This window comes from Brienomyrus brachyistius, chromosome 6, assembly GCF_023856365.1.
Source record: "Brienomyrus brachyistius isolate T26 chromosome 6, BBRACH_0.4, whole genome shotgun sequence".
Lineage (NCBI taxonomy): Eukaryota > Metazoa > Chordata > Actinopteri > Osteoglossiformes > Mormyridae > Brienomyrus > Brienomyrus brachyistius.
In genome coordinates this window covers 30,862,940-30,884,805 of record NC_064538.1, presented here as the reverse complement: position 1 = coordinate 30,884,805, position 21,866 = coordinate 30,862,940, and the positions used below count along the sequence as shown (strand labels likewise).

At 47.3% G+C, this 21,866-nt stretch overlaps 2 protein-coding genes across 2 annotated transcripts; one reads left to right on the top strand and one right to left on the bottom strand.

Moving 5' to 3' along the window:
• The first annotated feature begins 437 nt into the window (after window positions 1-437).
• On the top strand, window positions 438-17,905 carry ankfy1 (ankyrin repeat and FYVE domain containing 1). Its single transcript, XM_049018116.1, is given in 29 exon segments — window positions 438-594; window positions 5,782-5,965; window positions 6,238-6,313; window positions 6,316-6,358; window positions 6,485-6,620; window positions 6,714-6,726; window positions 6,728-6,814; window positions 6,816-6,839; window positions 7,333-7,482; window positions 8,468-8,633; window positions 9,239-9,469; window positions 9,671-9,740; window positions 9,986-10,188; window positions 10,505-10,602; window positions 10,681-10,894; window positions 11,128-11,226; window positions 11,329-11,482; window positions 11,586-11,754; window positions 12,053-12,171; window positions 12,264-12,420; window positions 13,952-14,152; window positions 14,329-14,505; window positions 14,908-15,055; window positions 15,194-15,284; window positions 15,730-15,805; window positions 15,808-15,862; window positions 15,949-16,095; window positions 16,206-16,296; window positions 16,427-17,905. Coding segments are annotated over 29 exon segments (3,522 nt in total). The 5' UTR covers window positions 438-584; the 3' UTR covers window positions 16,560-17,905.
• Window positions 17,906-18,057: 152 nt separating this feature from the next.
• LOC125745354 (neuferricin) lies at window positions 18,058-21,653 on the bottom strand. Its single transcript, XM_049018114.1, has 4 exons — window positions 21,032-21,653; window positions 20,778-20,918; window positions 20,514-20,697; window positions 18,058-18,787 (listed from the first exon to the last, which is right to left on the bottom strand). The coding sequence occupies exons 1-4, from the start codon at window positions 21,303-21,305 to the stop codon at window positions 18,610-18,612; spliced, it is 777 nt and encodes a 258-aa protein (XP_048874071.1). The 5' UTR covers window positions 21,306-21,653; the 3' UTR covers window positions 18,058-18,609.
• Window positions 21,654-21,866: the final 213 nt, after the last annotated feature.

Sequence of the window (21,866 nt, the reverse complement as noted above, 5' to 3'; positions counted from 1 at the left end):
TCTAAATGGCAGCTTCCGAAAAATCAAAAAATCTGGTTCGCTAGATTAAATACCTGATATGGTGGGGCGAGTTAAAGGGAATTCGAAATTACTACATAATTAAATTTAAAAATACTGTTTACACCTGCCGGACCGCTGTAGTGCATCTGATTACGTTAATTACTGTTAAGTTTCTATTTTGAAAACTTTATAGTTCCGGGGGGACGCTTCAGCACTGGTATCTGAAAGTACTCTGTACTCTCTCTAAGTGTCCCAGTTATGTTTCACGCCTCACACGTCGTAGCGTGCAGCTTATTTAAATGTGTTTCCCAAAGGGATTTCCAGGGAATATGAAAAACAGACCGTGCATTTTTAAGGGATTTTTTTGTGTTATTGGAGGACTTCCCCATATGTTAATTTAAGTTATAGTATAGTTTATTTTTTTATCTGTTGAATCCTAAGCGACTCCTACTCCGACACCTAGGACGCTTCGGCTACTATCGCGCGCGCCGCCCCCTTTGCGAGCCGCTGCCCTAACCGTACTCCGCTTGCGTTCTAGCTCGCGCGTCCTCTCGCGATAGCAGTCGGCGAGCCCCGGACCCAACATGGCTGAAGGTACAGGATCATCGTCTTTTGGATGTGCGACAGCCGCCCTGCCGGATCGCCGTAGCTCCGGTTCGGTGTCGGGGGGGCACGGGGAGGCTCGGCTGACTGTTCGGTTTCAGGACGGCCCAGTTCCGGCCCGCTTCGGTTCGGCGGCGTTCATTTTAGGCCAGGCGGGTGACGACTTGGGTGGTGCAGCCGGGCTGTGGGATGGGACTCGCAGTGTTAGACGGTCATTACGGATTCAGGTGCAAATACTAAGCGGTCATAATAACTATTATAGTAAATAATAATGGGGATGATGAGAGACTGTAAAATGAGGGACGGATCGTTACGTTCCAGCGGAACCACTCCGCCAACTTGTGGGTGCGTCTCCTATCAAACCGAAACAAGCTCTGGAGCGGTGCTCAGCAGCCCTTTAATAAAAAGATACATTGTTTTAAAAAGCGTATCAGTCTTATCGGCTGGATGCACGCGGCTTGAAACCGGAAACCCTGCTAGAATCCCGTCGTTTTGGCATTTGTAGCGGGGTTACCCTTAGGCGGACTTCGAGGGCAGGGGTTAGGTGGAGTTTTAGGGTTACCGTTAGGTGGAGTTTTAGGATTAGGGTTCAAGGGTTAGGTTTAGTCGATTCATGGGGTGGGGCTCCTTTTTACAGTTATGATATTGGTAGTACGGCAGCTGATCCGTGGTAATTATTTTTAACAGATCTTGAGTAAGGGAAATGTGTCCTAGGCACTAGGTTACCTGTGTGGCTTTGGGGTAAAAAGCTTGGGGTTTACTGAGCGGTAATGGTTGGCAGTACTGTTTGTGTGGCAGACCAGCTCAGTGCTGAGGGTATCATTAACCAGGCAGCAAATCCCTTGTATGACCAACTTGGTAATGCAGAACTTTATTGCTTTAACGCTTAGCTTTTATTGTTTTGCAGCAAACACGTCCTTGGTTTGTTAAGCAGGGTATATAATGTGCTTCTCCGGTTTATTTGTCCAGCTTGCTTAGTTATGAGAGAGGAATATGACATGTTCCTGTCGGATTACTCCGTGGCTTTAGGGTGTAGGTATTTTGGAAATACAGTAAAACATTACTGCGCATCATTTCTGAAGCCATGCTCGCATAAAGTGCGAAATCACTAGGTGATGAGTTTAACAGCATTAAAGGTGCCCCGAGACATTAAAGTGGCTTTTAAGAAAGTTAGGGTCATCAGGTTTGTGCTCATGGGGTGTTTGTTTTCATAGTAACCTGTTGAGGTACTGAGTAATATTATTGCAGTTTACCATATCACTCTAGCTATAGTGCGGTTCTTGTATTTTAGTTTGGAGAAAGTTGGTTGCTAATTGGGTTATAATGGCAGATTTTTAAGTGTTTCAGTTCCATAGGTTGCCTCATTATCACCTCTTTGATATATCTAGCCTTTCCTTCAGAGCTTCTACTGCAGCCAGTCATCATAAGCAGTACTCCTGCCCAGTCTGTGGTGTAAGGGCGAGAGAAGCACGTTAACAAGCTTAGGCCTTATACTGGCACCTCCAGTTCTATGTCTAGGGAGGTGGTGTGTTGGTTTGTATCCTGGTTTTTCATACAGTATTCTATCATGGAACATGTATTTATTGTATTATTTGAGCTTGTGTGCACAGTTGGGATGTAAATCGTTCACCCCAATTGATTCGATTTAATAATTATTTGAAGGGATGATTTGATGCATCAGAAGCCTTTACTTTTTATCAAGAATGGATTAATCAGCTGTTTGATTATGATTGATTGTTTGATTATGTCGTCGTGGGGTTTCCTCCGGGTACTCCGGTTTCCCCCCACAGTCCAAAAACATGCTGAGGCTAATTGGACTTGCTAAATTGCCCATAGGAATGCATGTGAGAGTGAATGGTGTGTGAGTGTGCCCTGCGATGGGCTGGCCCCCCATCCTGGGTTGTTCCCTGCCTCGTGCCCATTGCTTCCGGGATAGGCTCCGGACCCCCCGCAACCCAGTAGGGTAGGCGGCTTGGAAAATGGTTGGATGGATGGTTGGATAATGTAATACAAAGTAGAATCTAACTTTTTTTTTTATTGTCGTTGTTAAACAGGGAGAGCAAGCCAGTGTAAATTGTCAAAAGGCCAGCTATTGATTTATACAGGAAAAAACGCCAAGCGAAGCGCTATATGATTTTCTTTTGGGGGGTGGGTCGGTGTTGCTGATTAGTGAAATGACCTTGCATCATCTTTTATTCTGTAGAAAATGATAGATAGAACTACAGGCCAGATTTCGTAATGAATTATGAACGGGTTGGTACATTGCCCTCCCTGCCATCCTAAGTTTCAGAAATGCAAATGCACGCAACCTAGATGTAGGAGTATCTTTAAGGGGCATTTTAGTTTTGCAAATTGATAATCAATTCATCATCGGCATGTAAATATTTGCTCAATTCACAGTTCGGTTCGAGCCACGATATTGGATTTATGATTAGTTTTTCCCATAATATTCATTACCAAAAATTGAAATATTTATTTTCTCATTCTTTGTCAACTTAAAAAAACGTAATTTAATAAAACTAATATTTATTTTTACTTTCTTAATATTTGTAAATTACTGGTTATTTATAAAGGTTTGAGTAAAGTATAGTAGCCGGTTAACTAAAATATTCCTTTTATTAGAAATTAAAAAGTTAGTAACAGGCTTTTTCTTAATAACCATTTATGGACATTTATGAAGGCTGTAGTCAGGCTTAAAAGTAAAACAATTTGTCCACTGTTCTCCCCATTACTTCTGCAGCTTGCATTATTTGGTTGCTGGCATAGATGCAAGGCCCTCTGTTGTCTAAACAAAGCGATTACAGCTAGGAAAAACTAAGATTATGCAGGACAGTAATATGTTTCCACTATTTGAAATGTCATAAATGTGTACTGATATTCCTCTCTCATATTGTTATATGCCAAATTCATTACGATGCATCTTTGCATGCCTACAACATTCCTGCCATGCTCAGCTCTATTCCTAAGCTGCTGTGACAAGTGCACACAGGATATAATGGTAATAGAGCAAAATCTGGGCCATGGAGGCAGCTGTAAACCTGCTGCCTGACAGTGAATGACTTGCTCCTGCATTTTATTAATAATAATTTATATAGGAAATGGTAGATTTGGAGTTCCTGAAGATGGGGTAATTACCTGATTTTTTAATTAAAAGCCACATTCATTTAATATTTTGATGAGATGTACGATATATCAGCCAAACATACCTGTATTGGCCGTTGTTCCTTAAGAATCAAAATATTGGTATGGAATTGACCAGTATGTCAATTTTGGTTGATATTCCCGTCCAGTATTTATACTTTAGTCAGTATTCAAAGTTAGCAGCACTGGACTAATAATAAATAAAAGAGCATAAGGGCTAAAATATTGAAGATGATTGTACTGGGCCAGGGGTCTTGAAGTACCAGCCTGTGGACGAGGTATATCCTACAAGACACTTTTGTATGGCCCATGACATTTTTAATGCATCATTAAATCTGGCCTGCAGATGGGATCATTTGTTTTCCACAGACAATTAACAAAATTATGTAACGTCATTCCGCTAGCAAACTCAGCGGAATTCACCCCTCTCCCACCTGGTGAGGTGTCAGTAACATTAGGCAAAAATATGTTTTATGGCCTGGCCCCCCGCCACCCGGCCCCTAGACCGTTTAGGACGCTCTCTGGCACTATTTACTCCGTTACTGTCCCTCCCCTTGTAGCATTAGCCATTCTTAATAAGCAGGTTGGTAGCACACTGATTCTTTGCCTTCTGCCTATTGAGGTGATGCTTTTGCTTCAGGGTGTGTGTTTTGTGACCGCGATATATGCAAAGTAACAAAGAGCAGGCTAGCTGTTGGACGGCCTGCTGCTGTGGGGGGGGGGGGGGGGGGGGGTTCTTGCTGATGCAGCAACTGTCTTTCCTGTGACCGTGCTCTTCTGGGAGGCCTAGTGGGGGACTCATTTCCTGTGAGTACCTCACTCCGTCTACTGGAGAAAGCTGCAACATCCTGTGTATTTGCTGCGCTTGTCTACCTTCGCGTTGCATGCAGCAAATGCAGGAAAGCACAGGCGGCTGGCCAGTGTAGGCATGTCATCGAGAGGGCCGTTATGAACACTGCTGTGTAAATGTCCTAATGTCTCAGTCCCTGCCCCACCCTGCCCTTTGTTTTTGGTTTGTTCCACCACCTGCGAACCTGATCAATAGCTTTATATTCTAGTGACCTGTGGAATCAGGTCTATATGTGGATGTTACTTGAGAGCCACTGGTGGAGGCTGCAAAGCACTTTCTCATGGATGCAGGAAGTGCTCTTCGGGTGGTGAGATCTGCTGCTCAGAGCCAGCCGGTGGTTGTTTGAGCAGTTTTCTGCTGTATGTTGGCTCCTCACCTCTCAGTGGGTTTGGATGTTGGAGCCTCTTCCTGCCAGACCTGACTGCTGTTTCGTTCTCGTTCCAGTGCTGCCTGTCGGTTTAGCTCAATGTTTAACGGTGTTAAATACCTCTGGACCTTCACCCCTTTACAAAAAATGCAGAGTAAGACAGAATCACAAGTATGTTGTAAACTGTCACCTGGAGCCGTTGGCTGAAATGGCTCGTTCTTAATGCTGCACTTTCGGCAGATTTAAATAGCTGCCTCATTCAGCTCTTGCTTTGTTTGGTAGATCTGCTGTAGCTCCTGCTTACACTGATACCTGAGCATTCATTGGAAACTCAGCCTAGCTGCACTTATGCCTAGCCAACTCCTCGACGGCACATATGTTTGCAATGTGCTATTTGCCGCACTTGCTTTGGAATTAATAAAGTAAATGAGATCTGAGCATAGGTGTAGGATATTAAAGGGATAAGCGTGAAACTGCTGGTTTTGAAGTGCAACATGGAGGTGGATTTGAAATCTTGCGGTGAGTAGGATTACCATGTGCAGTCAGATACTGATCAAGTTAAAGCTGGAAGTGATTGACAGTACATTCTGATCTCACCAATGGCAGGGGAGGCGGGATTGCTGTGTGCAGTCCTTTACTTATTGGTTCTTTCATCAGCCACTTAGTCAGGTGATTGACAGCAAGCTGTGATCCCACCCACAGCAAGTTTCACACCTTTATTAGTTGTCAGTTACTCACCCAGTTATTCAGCGGAGATAGGAAGGTGGTGGGATACCGGGTACAGTGGCCCTCCTGTAACGCTGTCTTCATCTCCCGGCAGAGGAGGTGGCCAAGCTTCAGAAGCACCTTGCCCTGCTGCGGCAGGAATACGTGAAGATGCAGCAGAAGCTGGCCGACACAGAGAAGCGCTGCACCCTGCTGACGGCTCGCGAAAGCGGCAGCGACTCCTTCATCTGCCGCCTGCTGGCCATCGTGGCCGAGCTCTACCAGCAGGACCAGTACAGGTGAGCACCGCCCTGGCTGCTGGGAGGTGTTGACACAATGTCCTGGGGCAAAGGGCCATAACGTCTGCCTAATGGCTGCCCTGCTGCAGTTGTGTGCGAGCTGATGGGTGTTGGCAGGTGATGCGATTACCTGGCGCTGATGGCTGTGGTTGCCTTTCTTGCCCATGGCTTTTTATTATTGTTTTTATTGGATGAAGGCAGTCAGGGGTTCCTGGGGTTGTAATCTCTCCCAGGGTTGCAGTTAGAATTAAGAGATGGGTTTTGTATTTCAGTGACCTGAAGGTAAAGGTTGGCGAGAAGATGTACAGTGCTCATAAGTTTGTGCTGGCAGCTCGCAGCGATGCCTGGGAGCTTGTCCAAACCTGACAGCCGTCACGGAGCTCGACCTGTCTGGTGAGGCGGGGGAGGCTCGGGGCTTGGGCTTCGCAGGGGGAAAGGCAGAGTGTCTCTCTGCATGGGTAAAAATGCATGGTGTGATAGACATCTTCCCCCCCCCCCACCCCCCCCCCCCCCAAGCAGACACGAAGCCCAATGTCGCCATGGCAATGCTGCGCTGGGCCTACACAGATGAGCTGGAGCTCAGCGAGGACGACACTTTCCTGATCGACCTCATGAAGCTGGCCAACCGCTTCCAGCTGCAGCTCCTCCGGGAGAGGTACCCTGTCATGGGGGGGGGCACCACCGCCTTGTGGCCACCCTGGGCCCCCGCAGACACCCAATGCTCAGGTGTGGCTCCTCCTCCACGCAGGTGCGAGAATGGCCGTGATGTCCTCTGTGAACGTGAGGAACTGCATCCGCTTCTACCAGACGGCGGAGGAGCTGAACGCCAGCACCCTGATGAACTACTGCGGGGGAGATCATCGCCAGCCACTGGGTAACCCCCCTGCCTCGTGCAGGCAGTGCCACCCCGGGCCTCTTATGATGTTGTGTGCCTGCATGAGCCACTGGCATCTACCAAACATGGAATTATGGGGGTGGCACCGCTGCCTTGAAAAGCATTCGCTTTTGTCAGGTTACAATCACACATTCATGTCCCCCGTGCTGGCTCCGTGCTGGAGAGAGATTTTCCCTGACACTCAGCTAAAAAGATCAGGTGACCCCTTGCTCATTTATCAGTGCTATTGGGTGGGTCCCATTCTCTGGGCTGGCCGGACGCGGGGATGCTCGTACATGTCGATTCCCGCTAACCACACTAAATCTCATCAATCATTCATTGCTGCATACATGTCTTAAATGTACGCCTCCACACCAGTGACTTACTTGGAATGACTAATATTAGTGCATAAATCTTTGTTGTTGCCTGTGTTATGTTGTGCTAATGATGTGCTGTTAAATACCCCCCCCCCCCCCATTCACGTGCCTCTAAGGACGACCTGAGGAAAGAGGACTTCAGTACCATGAGTGCCCAGCTACTGTACAAGATGATCAAGTCCAAGACTGAGTTCCCTCTGCATAAGGCCATCAAGGTGGAGCGTGAGGACGTAGTCTTCCTCTACCTCATAGAGATGGATTCACAGGTGAGTCGCATTAAACACGCACATCTCGTCCCTCTGCTGAGCGAGGAGTTCTGCTTCTTTGTCTTTCTTATTAAGCCATGCTTGGCTCTGTGCTGTCTTTGATGTTACAAAGCCACTGTGTGCGTCTCAGCTCACTGCTTGTACCCTCTGCCACATTACTCTCTTCCTCTTTTCGAAGACTCTGCCAGTTTCGGATCCCCTGTCTTTCCATAATCCGCTGTGCTCGGAATCAGAGCAGCGGGTGGTGAAATCGTTCCTGGGAACCACTGGAATTGCACCTTAAATCAGTGGACTGAGAGGCAACCAGCTGACTCTGGTGAACCGCAGTAAATCTCCGATGCTGAACGTCAGCACTGTTTAGTCATGTGACAAGTGGCGGGCTTCCTCATGGCCGAGGAGTCTCTTTGGATTGCGTGGTGCCTTGGTGGCACAGCTTGTGAAGTACATCAAAAACTTATCTTCGGCGGGAAAGCAGGCGTGATGTTGCTGTAACACCAATCATCCTGCCATCAGAAGCAGCAGCATCACCTGTCTGCTCTTCGCAATTAGACTTGAATCTTAAAATTTGCACTCTAGGATTTTGCCATCCAGTTATATTGACTTCCTCTGCCGCCCCCTGGAGGTTGGGCTCCCTCTGAGTCTGGTTCCTCCCAAGAGTTTTTCCTTGCCACTGTCACCTCTGGCTTGCTCTCTGGGACTTTTGGGCGGAGATATTGTAAAGCGCTTTGAGTCAGTGTAATGTGAAAATGCACTATACAAATAAAATTGAATTGAACTGAAATGGATTTAACATTAACTGGCACTGCCTGAAATGAAATACTTTACCCCATGTTGTTTTCTTGCTTTATATTTGTGGTATTGCTGATAGCTTTCACGTTTTTTTTTTTTTGATGTGGATGTGTGCTGTGGTTTTGGTTGTTGTGTGTGAATATCATGTGTGTTCGCTGTGACACGGTTTAAACGCGCTGTCTCCTCTGATCCTCAGCTGCCCGGGAAGCTGAATGAACTGGACAACAACGGTGACCTGGCCCTGGACCTGGCTCTGTCTCGCAAGCTGGAGAGCATCGCCACCACGCTGGTGAACAACAAGGCTGACGTGGACATGGTGGATCAGAGTGGTTGGAGCCTGCTACACAAGGCCATCCAGAGAGGTGGGATTGCAGTGGTGGGGAGAGGCGTATCACTGGAGCAAGAAGCCGAATGTCGAGTGGGAGGGGTGATGTGGCTGGGGTTTGTAACTGTTATGTGATACCCTACCGTGCATTATAAACCCTTTCTATGTCTTCTGATGAACCCCTCCTGCTCAGCATTGCCCCTCTTACTTAACACTCGACTCCCAGCTACAGCAATATATACTGGGTGGTGGGCTGCTCTGTCCTCCAACATGAGGGGTCCCAACCAACCTCAGACCAACATGTGGTTCAGAAATTTCAAAGCCCAGAAGTACAGGACTTGTTACCCTGTGGCAGAGGGCATATGGGAAACAGCATCTCATAGTGGAATACTACATCTCATTTTCATGTTTCTATTACAAGGGTATTCCGTCATGTTTTGGAAGGGCACTTCAGAGGGCATCACATTTTCTTGAGTACAAGGACCCATTATAGTGACATTCTATTGGAAGGGTACTGTTTAAACACTGTAATGGAGCCGTTACGTTGGGGTTTGTCAATAATAACAATTTCTGGCCCGGCCTGTCGCCCAGTCTGGTGCTGGTCCAGCTCCGCTATGAGTGTGTGTCCTGACGGTCCTGCAGGTGACGAGTTTGCGTCAACGTTCCTGATCCGTCACTCGGCCAAAGTGAACGCAGCCACCAAGGGCGCTGTGGAGACGCCGCTGCACCTCGTCTGCTCCTTCAGCCCCAAGAAGCACGCGGCGGAGGTGATGGCTGGCATCGCGCGCATCACGGAGGCCTTGCTCAGGACTGGCGCCAACCCCAACATGCAGAACAGCAAAGGCAGGCAGGTGGCCGCCTCTCACACCGGAGGTCATGACAGATGACCTTTAGCCATACATCGGTTATTTTATGCGGATCACTGTAACCCTGTGATGGATAGATGGAATGATGGATGACAGATGGGTGGATGGGTAACTGTAAGGTTGATGGCCAGTATGACTTCTTGACGTCCCCCGAAGCTAAGCAACCACATTCTTGTTGATATGTGGTTTACTTGTATCCCTCTCCTAGGACCCCCCCTGCACGAGGCAATAGCTTCTGGGAATGAGTCCGTCTTCAACCAACTTCTACTGTGCAGGCAGTGAGTGGCTATGTCTGCGATGGATGTACCTCTTTCTCAGCCCTCGATCTCTGATCTCGGCCACCGCCGGTTCCTGTCCTTACAGAAACAGCTCCCACCTCTCCATCTCTAACTCTTTCGGCAGGAGGCCGTAAAATAATAATAATAAAAACATGAGAACCTGAACTGTAGTGTTATTTGGTTAACATTAGGGTGAAAAGTCGTCATGGTGAGTCAATGCACTACTCTGTCATCTCGCTGTCCAGGCTGGACCTGGAGCTAAAGGACCACGAGGGCAGCACAGCTCTATGGCTGGCCCTGCAGTATATCACCATGGCCTCAGACGCGTCGGTCAACCCCTTCGAGGACGATGCACCCGTGCTCAATGGGACATCCTTCGACGAGAACAGTTTTGCTGCCAGGCTTATCCAGCGGGGCAGTGACCCAGATGCACCTGATGCGGCCACAGGTGCAGAGTCCTCCAGACCTACAGGTGGTGCTGCTGCGGCGGGCTGCAACTCGAGGAAGACAGAGCTGTCATTTGAAATTCACTCTTACTTTGGCAGTTGCTTTTTATAACTTTAAGATCTTACATCAGCTTTTTGATTGGTATGGTTTTTTCTATCCTCAAGAAAATCTGTGGAATGCATGTGACATCACCAGTTTCTTATTGAACTGAAGTACCTTACTAGGAACTGGTATTGCCTAAGCAGAGGGCTGGTGACCTGGGGGCAGCTGCTGATGCCTGTCTGGAGTTGATCACATAGTGCTCTCTGTCTCCTCAGGAAACTGCCTGCTTCAGAGAGCAGCAGCAGCGGGGCGTGAGGCAGCTGCCCTCTTCCTGGCCACTCATGGGGCAAAGGTCAACCATTCCAATAAATGGGTATGTATCCCTGCCTCGCAAACCCCACCTTACTTCCTCCTTCCTACAACATGACTGTGCCCCCCCACCACCACATAGGGTGAGACCCCACTCCACACAGCCTGCCGCCACGGCCTGGCCGGGCTGACTGCGGAACTGCTTCAGCAAGGGGCTAACCCCAACCTGCAGACAGTGAGTGCGCCCCCTAGTGACGAGAGGGGCCACACCGGGGCCGTGTGGCTGCAAAGCCCCCTGCACATGGCCATCGTCCACAACCACCCCGATGTGGTGTCCGTCATTCTGGAACAGAAAGGTAGGGGGTGCTTCTGCATCCTTTGCTAGCCTTATATGGGTATAATAGTTTTGTTATTTAGCTAGCGGTTTGGGTTAAGTTCTAAAAAGTGCTAACTAGTGCTGAAAAATCCCAAGGGACCCTCTTATGAGATTTGAGGGGGCGCTAGTATAGCTGACCCGTGTTTCTCTTTAGTTTTGGCTACATCCAATCCATGAACATGTGACTCATTGAGGGTTGTCTCATACTTATAGCTAACGCTCTCCACGCCACCAACAACTTGCAGATCATCCCAGATTTCAGCCTGAAGGACTCCATGGACCAGACGGTCCTGGGGCTGGCACTGTGGACAGGCATGTTTCATCACCCATGACCGTTATTTCTCCTGGGTCTCCAAGACTCCCATGCTGGTTGTGTGTTTTTACGGTCACACGGTCATGGGCACTGTGTTTCAGGCATGCACACGATAGCCGCCCAGCTCTTGGGCTCTGGAGCTGCCATCAACGACACCATGTCCAGTGGGCAGACCCTCCTGCACATGGCCATCCAGAGACAGGACAGCAAGAGCGCCCTCTTCCTACTGGAGCACCAGGCCGACATTAATGTCAGGTTAGCATGGGCTCAGGGCAGGCCCCGCTTCGAGGACTGCAGGGGGAGAGAGAGCATCAAGGGTATCTTGCTGTTCTAAGCCAGTGTCCCTTTTTTTTGACAGGACCCAGGATGGCAAGACAGCACTGCAGCTAGCCATCAGCAACCAGCTCCCCCTTGTGGTGGACGCCATATGCACCCGAGGTGCAGACATGTCGGTAGTGGACGAAAAGGGGAACCCCCCACTGTGGCTGGCCTTGGAGAGTGGCCTGGAGGACATCGCCTCCACTCTGGTGAGCCCGCCTTCCTCTGCGCTGCAGTGATTCACTGCCAGTGAGATTTTGCAGGCAAATTGGCCTGGTGCTACTGTTAAACTGGCTTTTGGGGCAGTTTGTGGCCAGTTGCCGGCCTGTTGTACTTAACCTGAATCAGTCCACGAAAAAAACCTAAGAGTCCAGAGATGAGGCACTGTAGATGGCAGCCTCATCTGAGCGTGGATATAAAGAGGAATGGCCAGTCTGCTGTGGGAAGAGTGGCCATCTGATCCCAGGATCGTTCACTGACAGAGCATTCGACTCACGCCCGTTACAGGTCAGACATGGCTGCGATGCCACCTGCTGGAGCCCTGGGCCGGGAGGCTGCCAGCAGACACTACTGCACCGCGCCGTGGACGAGAACAATGAGGGCATGGCCTGCTTCCTCGTGCGCAGGTGTGCACTGTTGCCTCTCTGCATTGGCGTATCTAGGAACCACCCAGACAGTGGGTCTCACCATGGGGCTTTGGGCTCTACCCTGTCTCCAGTGGCTGCGACGTGAACAGCCCCCGGCGGCCGGGTCCCAATGGAGAAGGGGATGAGGAGGCTCGGGACGGACAGACACCCCTGCACCTGGCCAGCAGCTGGGGCCTGGAGGAGGTGGTGCAGTGCCTCCTGGAGTTCGGGGCCAATGTCAACGCGCAGGTCAGCTCACTGGGCCCAAGTGGCTGTCTCTGTCATGCTCCCATGCTAGGTTCACTCTGCTTCAACATGGATTCCTCTGGTGGAACAGAACCTAGAAACTGTCCTCTTTTAGTTGGCTGGGTAATATGTATGTGTACTTCCAATTCAAAGTAGAACCTTCATCCGTGCTGTTGGGCTCTGAGATGATGGTGATAATGATGCTGATTAGGGCTGTGCAATTAATCGAATTTCGATTTCGATTTCGGGTCTCAACGATCACAAAAATGGTGTAATCGAAAAAAACGATTATTCACTTATTTTTTTTAAGTTATTTTGACCTGCGCTCTGACGCACGCGCGCGCATCCGCACTTTCGCCCTTCCAGAAGCCTGAACTCTCTCTCTCTATAGTCAGCGAAGAAGTTGTGTATGTGGCATCTGATCGCATTTAAAAATCAGCGCGAGTGAAGATGGCAGAAAAAGAGCAGCCACAGAAGTCTTTGGTCAACAAAAGAGGTAGAAGCAATTCTGTTGTTTGGGAACAGTTTGGATTCGAAGAAGCGGACGTGGATCAAAAACATATTAGGTGCAAGATTTGCTACGCGGTTGTGTCGGCACCGGTTGGTAACACCACAAATCTTTTTAACCATTTAAAATTTAAACACAGACCGACATATGACCAACTAATAAAGAAACAGAAAGAACGGCGAACAACCCCCACAACATCCTCCGCAACACAGTCATCCATTAAAGACACGCTCTTCAGTGCAACTCCGTATCCATCCAGCTCAGAAAGGCACAAAAAAATAACAGATGCTGTTGCATACTTTTTAGCCAAAGACATGTGCCCTATTAGCACAGTTGAGAATGAAGGATTCAGGAAAATGATAAATGTATTCCAGCCACAAGTTCTTCATCAGAGCGAGTCTTTAGCACTAGCGGAAATATTGTCTCCTGCTTGCATTCATCACTGAAACCAGATCATGAGAATAGGCTGGTGTTTCTGGCTAAAAACCTTTAAGGTTTAGATCTGTAACCCTATCAGCATTTTGCCCATGTTGAAACATGTTTACATAGGCTAAAGTTGAAGTTAAACATATTTGCTGTTCTGAGCGATAGTGTGCCAGCCAAAAATATTCTTGGACTGAGTTACTGACCGGAATTTTATTGTTAATTATGTTTAAAATGTAGAATGTTGTAAAATGTTGTTTTTTTTCAGTTTGTTAAGGCACATACGTGAGCAAATTTATTTTGGACTAATTTATTTATTTTATTTAATATTTATATTTTATTTACTACTTGTTTTCAAAAAATTGTGGAAGTGCACTACATTGTTGATCTTGTTTGCCTTTAACTGTTTTATCTGTCTTAATCTGTTTTAAGGAGAATTCACTGTTCTGTTCAATAAATGCAACATATTTCCAAAGTCAATGAGTAATCGTGTAAAATAATCGTGATTTCAATCATGACCAAAATAATCGTGATTATGATTTTTTCCATAATCGATCAGCCCTAATGCTGATGCTCTTACCCAGTCTCCATCCTTTGTTGCAGGATGCTGAGGGTAGGGCCCCCATCCATGTGGCCATCAGCAACCAGCACAGCGTCATCATACAGCTTCTTATTTCACACCCGGATATTCGGCTAAATGTCCGGGACCGGCAGGGCATGACACCCTTTGCCTGTGCCATGACGCACAAGAACAACAAGGCAGCTGAGGCCATCCTGAAGAGGGAGTCTGGAGCGGCTGAGCAGGTGCATGGGCGGGGCCAGGGTGCATGGGCGGGGCCAGGGTGCATGGGCGGGGCCAGGGTGCATGGGCGGGGCCAGGGTGCATAGGCGGGGCCAGGGTGCATGGGGCCTTGCCACCAGACTCCTCTCGTGTAGAGGAAGCCAGTGTCATCTGTTTTCCGCTTCCTCTCCTCTTTCAGGTGGACAACAAAGGGCGTAACTTCCTGCATGTGGCGGTGCAGAACTCAGACATCGAAAGCGTGCTCTTCCTCATCAGTGTGCAGGCCAACGTGAACTCGCGAGTGCAGGATGCTGCCAAGCTCACGCCCCTCCACTTGGCCGTGCAGGCAGGGTCCGAGATCATCGTCCGCAACCTGGTAGATATCCCTGCTGACCGCAGGCCCCGCCCCATGAACTGCGTTCAGTGCCTCTGAATTACTAAGAAATCAAAGCACCTTAATGAATTTACCTAACATTTGAAGTATGATGGACATATTTCTGGAGAGGGTGGAGTATAAGTCACTACAAAAATAAGCTCTATGTGAATCTGAACCAGGTGGCTTCCACAGAGGGTTCATGTAATCTGATCCAATGGTCACATTCGTTTATGGTGGGAAACCTTACACCTAGTTATAATATCATACATATTACCACTAGGAAAAGGGATCATGCCAGGGAATTATTGAGAGGCTCCAAGGCAGGCTGGAGAATGGGGAGTGTTGGGTTGAGGGGAGTATTGGCTTATCCATGCAACACAGGGGTCTGCACACCTGTTACAGCTCCTGGCTGGGGCCAAAGTGAACGAGCTGACCAAGCACAGGCAGACTGCCCTACACCTGGCTGCCCAGCAGGACCTGCCCACCATCTGCTCTGTGCTGCTGGAGAACGGTGTGGACTTCACAGCTGTGGATGAGAATGGCAACAATGGTAAGAGGTGTGGCAGATCCAGAAAATGATGATGCACATCCGCCTCGATGCAAGTTTAAGATCTCCATGGTGACTTCCATACTTCTAGTGTTGAAAAATGCTTCGATTACATAAGGTTGTCTCCATTCCTCCACCCAGCCCTTCATATCGCCGTGATGCACGGACGTCTGAATAACGTGCGAATCTTGCTCACGGAGTCCACTGTAGATGCGGAAGCCTTCAACCTCAGGTACCTCTCCTCTTTCAGTCTGTCTCTACTCTGTGGGGGGCCATCCTCAGAGAAGACCTGAGGGTGCCAAGGCTTCTTGTTAGTTGTGAGGTTCTTCAGTCTGTTCTACCTTACAAAATCAGTAGAAAGGGTTGGAAAAGTTGGTTCATGTGATAGAATCTCTTTTAACATATACCATTGTATACCATTATATACCATATAAATTGGTATACCAGCCAAGCCTGTCCTGTTCAGAATTTCAGCGAGTCTGTTTGAGCTCCTAATAGCCTGTCGATGCCTTGTGTAGTTAATTCAGTCTGATTTTCTGATCTGAGAGGCTCTTATGCCTGACAGAACTCGTGTGGGGACCCACAACTATTCCCGTGTCTGAACTGTAAGCTGTTCAATTGTTGACTGTCAACAAGCGTTCGGGATTGAGGAAAAATAAATGGCATATGCTTCACAGGGGTCAGTCACCAATGCATGTCCTGGGGCATTATGGGAAGGAGAATGCCGCCGCCATCTTTGAGCTCTTCCTCGAGTGCTCGAGTGCATGCCGGAGTATCCATTGGACAAGCCTGACAACGAAGGGAACACCGGTAAGTTTTATCATTGTGGGTGACCTCCTTAGAATTGGGGTCTGGTGGTGCTTCATAACTGACCCGGCCCTGCTCCCCAATTCTAGTGCTTCTGCTGGCATACATGAAAGGAAACGCCAACTTGTGCAGGGCCATCGTGAGGTCCGGTGCCCGCCTAGGAGTCAATAACAATCAGGGTGTCAACATCTTCAACTACCAAGTGGCAACTAAGCAGCTGCTCTTCCGGCTTCTCGGTAACATCTCATGACGTTGCATGATAGCGGTGCTAAGCTTGAGCTTGGATATTTTGTTGGTGTTTATTCTTTTGAGGGCTGATGGAGTTTGATCTCTCTTTCCTTGGAAGACATGTTGTCTAAGGAGCCACCATGGTGTGACGGCTCTAACTGTTATGAATGCACAGCGAAGTTTGGCGTCACCACAAGGAAACATCACTGGTAAGAGTGTGCACTGCCCCGGCATGAATCCCCATCTCAGCTAGCTTTTATAAACACAAGATGATGTGCATAGAACGACTCTCCTATTGGCCAAAGATGGTCACCTAATCTCCAATGTGACCTTCCTCAGCCGTCATTGTGGCCGCCTGCTGTGTCACAAGTGTTCCTTGAAGGAGATCCCCATCATCAAATTCGACTTGAACAAGCCCGTGCGGGTGTGTAACATCTGCTTCGATGTACTGACGCTGGGCGGGGTGTCCTAACGCCCCCCTCCCCCTCGCCACCACTGCCACCGCCTTCGTGCCCGGGTCACAGCCGGGGGAATCCTGGGAGAGGCCCACTGGGAAGCCTGGACAAATTTCACACCGCTCATATGTACCTTTCCTTCACCATTTTGTTTTCCACTGCCCGGTTTTTCAGTTTTATAGTTTTCAAGTAGTTTGTTCTGGTGATTAAAGTGTAGCGTGAACAAAGGAATGGGTGGAAGTGCAGCAGAGGTTGGGGGGAATATCACCGTCACTCGTGATGTTCATGAAGAACCGATTACCGTGGAGATCAGCGATGCTTATTTCTAGTCTGGAACGGAATGCTAAGTAGTGTTAATCAGTACAATTCAATAATGTAAGGCTGGGTTCAGCAATTCAAAAAACTTAATTGTAAGTAAGAAGGTCTCTTACTGGAGCCCCAATATTTATAAAACTTGATACTTTAAGTGGCAATCTTTGGAGGACACTAACGTGGTAGCAAATGGTCACTTTTACCGATTAAACGACACTGCGCCTTTCTAGAATGTTATGGATGAAAGCATCACTAGAAAACTCACAAGCGTCAGGTACGAGAATGATCTCTGCTTACCACAATGAGCTCATCTGTTTTGTGCAGAGCTACACGTTTTACCCATTTAATCAATAGATCTGTAGTCCCCCCCGATAGTAGAATGGACAGTCTACTGTGGATGTGTAGCATAGACTCTGAAGGGGGGAAATGCCATCCCTCATTGGGTAAGCTTCCAAAACAGCAAGAACTACACTTGTGGAAGAGAGAGAGATTATGTACCTGGATGACTGAGAAACACTTGGAGATCTGTCATGTTACAAACAACAGATTTTTTTAATTATTATTTTGATGGAATACTAAGAGCTTAATGCATATGCATGAGCTTCCTTTACAGCACATTTAAAGAATCATTTTCAGATTACCAAAGGATACATTCCATTTATTGCAGGATTTCTTGCTGGACCTTAATTTCAGTTACTAGTTAAATTTTTAACTGAATGCCATTAACACATTATGTATGATCTCATGTTTGCTATACAGCTACAGGCTTCATCAGAACTACACCATGTCTTACTAGTTAATTTAGAGTTTAGAGAGGATGTGATCACAGGCTGTGGTCGGCTCTTTATTGATAAATTGTACAGATAAATGTATAATATTTTTGACCACTATAACTGTTTTGTACTTTATGCAGTTTGTGCTTTTTGTCAATGTGACAAAACTTTGCCTCAGTTAACCTTTTATGCACATTGTATCGTATCTGTACGCTCAGATATTTAGCCTGTTTCTTTATCGCAGGAGAACAACTTTACATAAAGGTCATCAAAAAGCAGTGTGAAGTCATTTATCTGCGCAGGGGTGCGCTGTGGGCATGGAGGCGAGCTATGCGCAAATGATTAGCGGCGATGAAAACACCCTTATGGTACAGTCAAATAGCACAAACCATTGTAGAAAGACACCCTGGGTTCCTTAGCCACCCCCCCCCCCCCCCCCCCCCCATATTTCTCAAATGTGTGTCAGTAGCAGGGTTGCCAACTTTTAGCCAGCTGACTGGCGTGAGATTTTAAATACGAGACAAGTCTGCACATGCATGTCGTTTTAATGCCCTGTAGGTTTTGCGAACTACCCCACGCTTTTCATGATATAGCTGCTTTTAAGTTTATAATGGAATAATATAGATTTGCTTGTGTGAGCGTAAAGATCTGAAAGCGTGTCACACCAGATGCGTGAGCTGGCAACCCTGACTGACTGTCATGGTCCATCTGGACAAATAAGAAACGTTTACTAAAAACGTTTAATGCGCTTGAACAGCTTATTGATCCGCTTATTTTTATAATGCAGAAATGTGTTTTCAGATTTAACGATCACAATATAAATGAATCCAGATCCCACTACAAAGGCTGCGTGTTACATTCACTGTATAAATAAAGGAGAAATTCAGTTCAGTTTGCTGAGTTGTAGAAACTCCTGAGTTTGACCAGAAGAAACGTTTTGCTGGATAAAGAGTTAATAAAACGCGGTCCCATTTTGAAACGTTTAAAAGCTGTGGACGGGGCAGGACTCTGCGACCGGTGGACAGCCTTCGTACTCCTGCAGGGCGACGCTGGCTGACAGCTCAGGGTTGCCGCTCGGCACACACACACAGCGAACGCTCCGGGATCCGGGGTTGAACATCTTCCTCGGGACGCCGGCCCAGGGGCGCTGCACCCCGCCACTGCGGAGAGAGAAGACGCAAGGATGCCCGGTTACAGCCCGGACACACAGCGGTGCAGAAAGCAGTGAATAAGCATGCATTAATGCAGGAAAATGAATGTGAGTTAAGCAGTGCCGCTGGGCAGACAGTAGGCGGGTACTACAGCTCTAGGATCGGCGCCGTCCGGAGATTGTTGAAACGGAAAATATCAATCTTTATATTTTACAGTTTTAACCACAGGCTTTACGTACTGTTAAAATAGGCTTAAACAATGATATGATTTTTATCTTACAATCATACTTATATAAGATCAATATAAACATCTACAAAGTAAATCGATCATGTAATTATTCATGTTTTGCTAGATTAAATGACATTACTGTGTTGTGATTGCATTGATTTTTTTAAAATTTTTTAATGAAATTAAATTCTTCCTGTCATTTCAATTCAAATTCCAGTTCATGTATGGAATAGAGCACAATTAATAAATTCTGAACAACCTTGGTAGGCACTTAATAATCCAGCCAAGCTGCTGGCTAAAATGCTGTGATGTAGGAAAATATATGTTGGCTTGGGGTGAAATAATGAACCTCCTTGGTCTGGTACAGGATAAACTGAAAAGAGGAACACACCGGAATTGTGCCCTCAGTGCAGCATGTAGCTTCTGACAGCTCTCTGTTTCTATGCCACTGGTAGATTCCTGCAGACCAACAAATGCACATGGCCTCAGCAAGGCTGCTGTGTCCTGCACCTGTGCATGCATTGTTTACATTTCTTTTGCACTGTGAGCACGACTACATACAATGTCCAGCAGGAGGGGATGCCTTGCATGACACTAAAACTGGCTTCATGGTATTGCATGCATACCTAAAATTCTAGGTGCAGTCAATAGAATGTTCAACCCTAGTCATATTCGCAACATCTTGAATTCTACCTGCACCCATCAAAAAGGATTATCGACACTAGGCCTAAAGGTCCAAGTGATATGCAACCATCAAGAACTTTTTACATACATTAAAAAGTGGCCTGGAAGCACAAATGATGCTTACATCTGGTCCAGCTTTGCGGTGTGTTAGATGGCAAAGGTGGCTGGTTATTGGGAGACATCAGGCATCCTTTTAGCAAATTCTTGCTGATTCCAGTGTTGAACCCCAAAACTAGAGCCTATCCCGGAAGCAATAGAATGAGGCAGGGAACAACCCAGGATGAGAGGCAAGCCTATCGCAGGGCACACTCACACACACCATTCACTTACACATGCACACCTTCGGGCAATTTAGCAAGTCCAATTAGCCTTAGCATGTTTTTGGACTGTGGGGGGAAACCCCACAACAACATGGGGAGAACATCCAAACTACACACACATGTAACCCAAGCGGAGACTTGAACCTGGGTCCCAGAAGTGTGAGGCAACAGTGCTAACCACTGCACCACCATGCTACCAAAATAATAATAATAACTATTATTATTATTTACATGTTTATTTGTATGTGTCTAATGTAACAATCATATAACATATAAACCTATTTACCACTGAATACGTGGGGTCGATGTTACTCTTTCCTACACCCTGTGCTTTTCTTACGCGGGGGCTTTAAATACTACAAAAAGTTTGTGCCTTAATTCTGGAATAACGAAGCGTTCTGAAGAACAGTCGCAAATCGCACTCTTTCTTTAATTTGTTCGTTATTCGCTGAGATCGATCGCTGTCGGGAAACACCCCCTGTTGAGTAACAGGCTGCTGTACCTCTTTTCAGAGCACCACACTCTCCCACCAGCGGCGCTCCACTCGGAATTACAGGACGGGAAGCGCTTGCTGTCAGCTTCGGCTTCAGCTTTGAGCTCCAGTCCTCGGGCCAGGGCAGCCTCCACCTGTCGCAAAGCCTCCGTGGGTTTGCCGGTATCACTGTAGTAACGTCCGATCAGCCTGCCTTCGGTTTAACAAACGTATTTATACTTTGATGTTTTATGTGGTGTCTCACTAGATACGATCTGTGCACGCAATACCTACCTACGGGTCTGTAATCACGTTGATAGAAAGACAGCCAGTCATACAGGGCGACTACCTGCGACGGCGACAGACCCGACAAGTCATCCGTCTGCCCGCCTTCCGTGAAATCTCCGGTAACGAAAGCTCTGGAGGCATCTGTGCCTGACCCATCACATGATAAACCGTATTCTTAATGGGACACCTTTGCAAAGTGACATGCTTTTTTTACAGTAAAAATGCACTTGGATCATGCAAAGAAAATGTAGAAAAGATACCTGCAAAGAAGTGATAAGCACCACCGGGTCCGTAGTGCCTGCGCCCCTTACTGACGTCAAACACCTGCCCCAGCACGGACAGGTACAGACCCTGGCTGCCCACTTCGCCGTCATACCGTGACAGGTCCTGCTGGTTTAACAAGGGCAGCGCGTCCGGAGATGAGGAAAAAATCGCCGTCAGAGCGAGCAGATGTGCGATAACGGCATCCAGGTCGCACACGGCGAGGAGGACAGCTGCCGATGCAGCGGCCACGGCGATCAGACCCCGTGCCATTAAACACGAATGTTCATTAACGTGCAAAATGCTGTTTTCACGAACAACAACACTCAGCAGCAAACTACTGGTGCGTGAGGAGGAAACATCAATCTACATTTCCGGAACTGGATACTGTGTATGTGTACGCAATTTCCAATCCAGTTCCAGTAAATCATACTTTAAATCAAATTTTAAGGTGTATTTCACGAGAAACAGCAAACAACACCTCAACCACTCTGATGTAGTTTGTCAAGTAGGCCTATGTCTCTTCAATATTTGTTTTAGGAGCAACAGAAAGATCTTTCGTAAACCTATTATAATAACTAAAATGTTCGACAGCCAATCACAATGTGAGCCTGTGTCCCTCCGGCCGAAAGGATCCATAATAAGGGGCGTGGTTTACTGGAACTTCGTTGGAAATTGCGTACACACTGTAGGCAATAATAATTACATTTAATCAAGAAGGCATGTCTTATTGACAACGCCAGCACTGCTCACGTAGAAGCGATTTCTGGGCTAAACCGTTTAGCAATAATTGAAGGACTGTACACAATTTTTTTTTGTTTGCAAGTATACTGG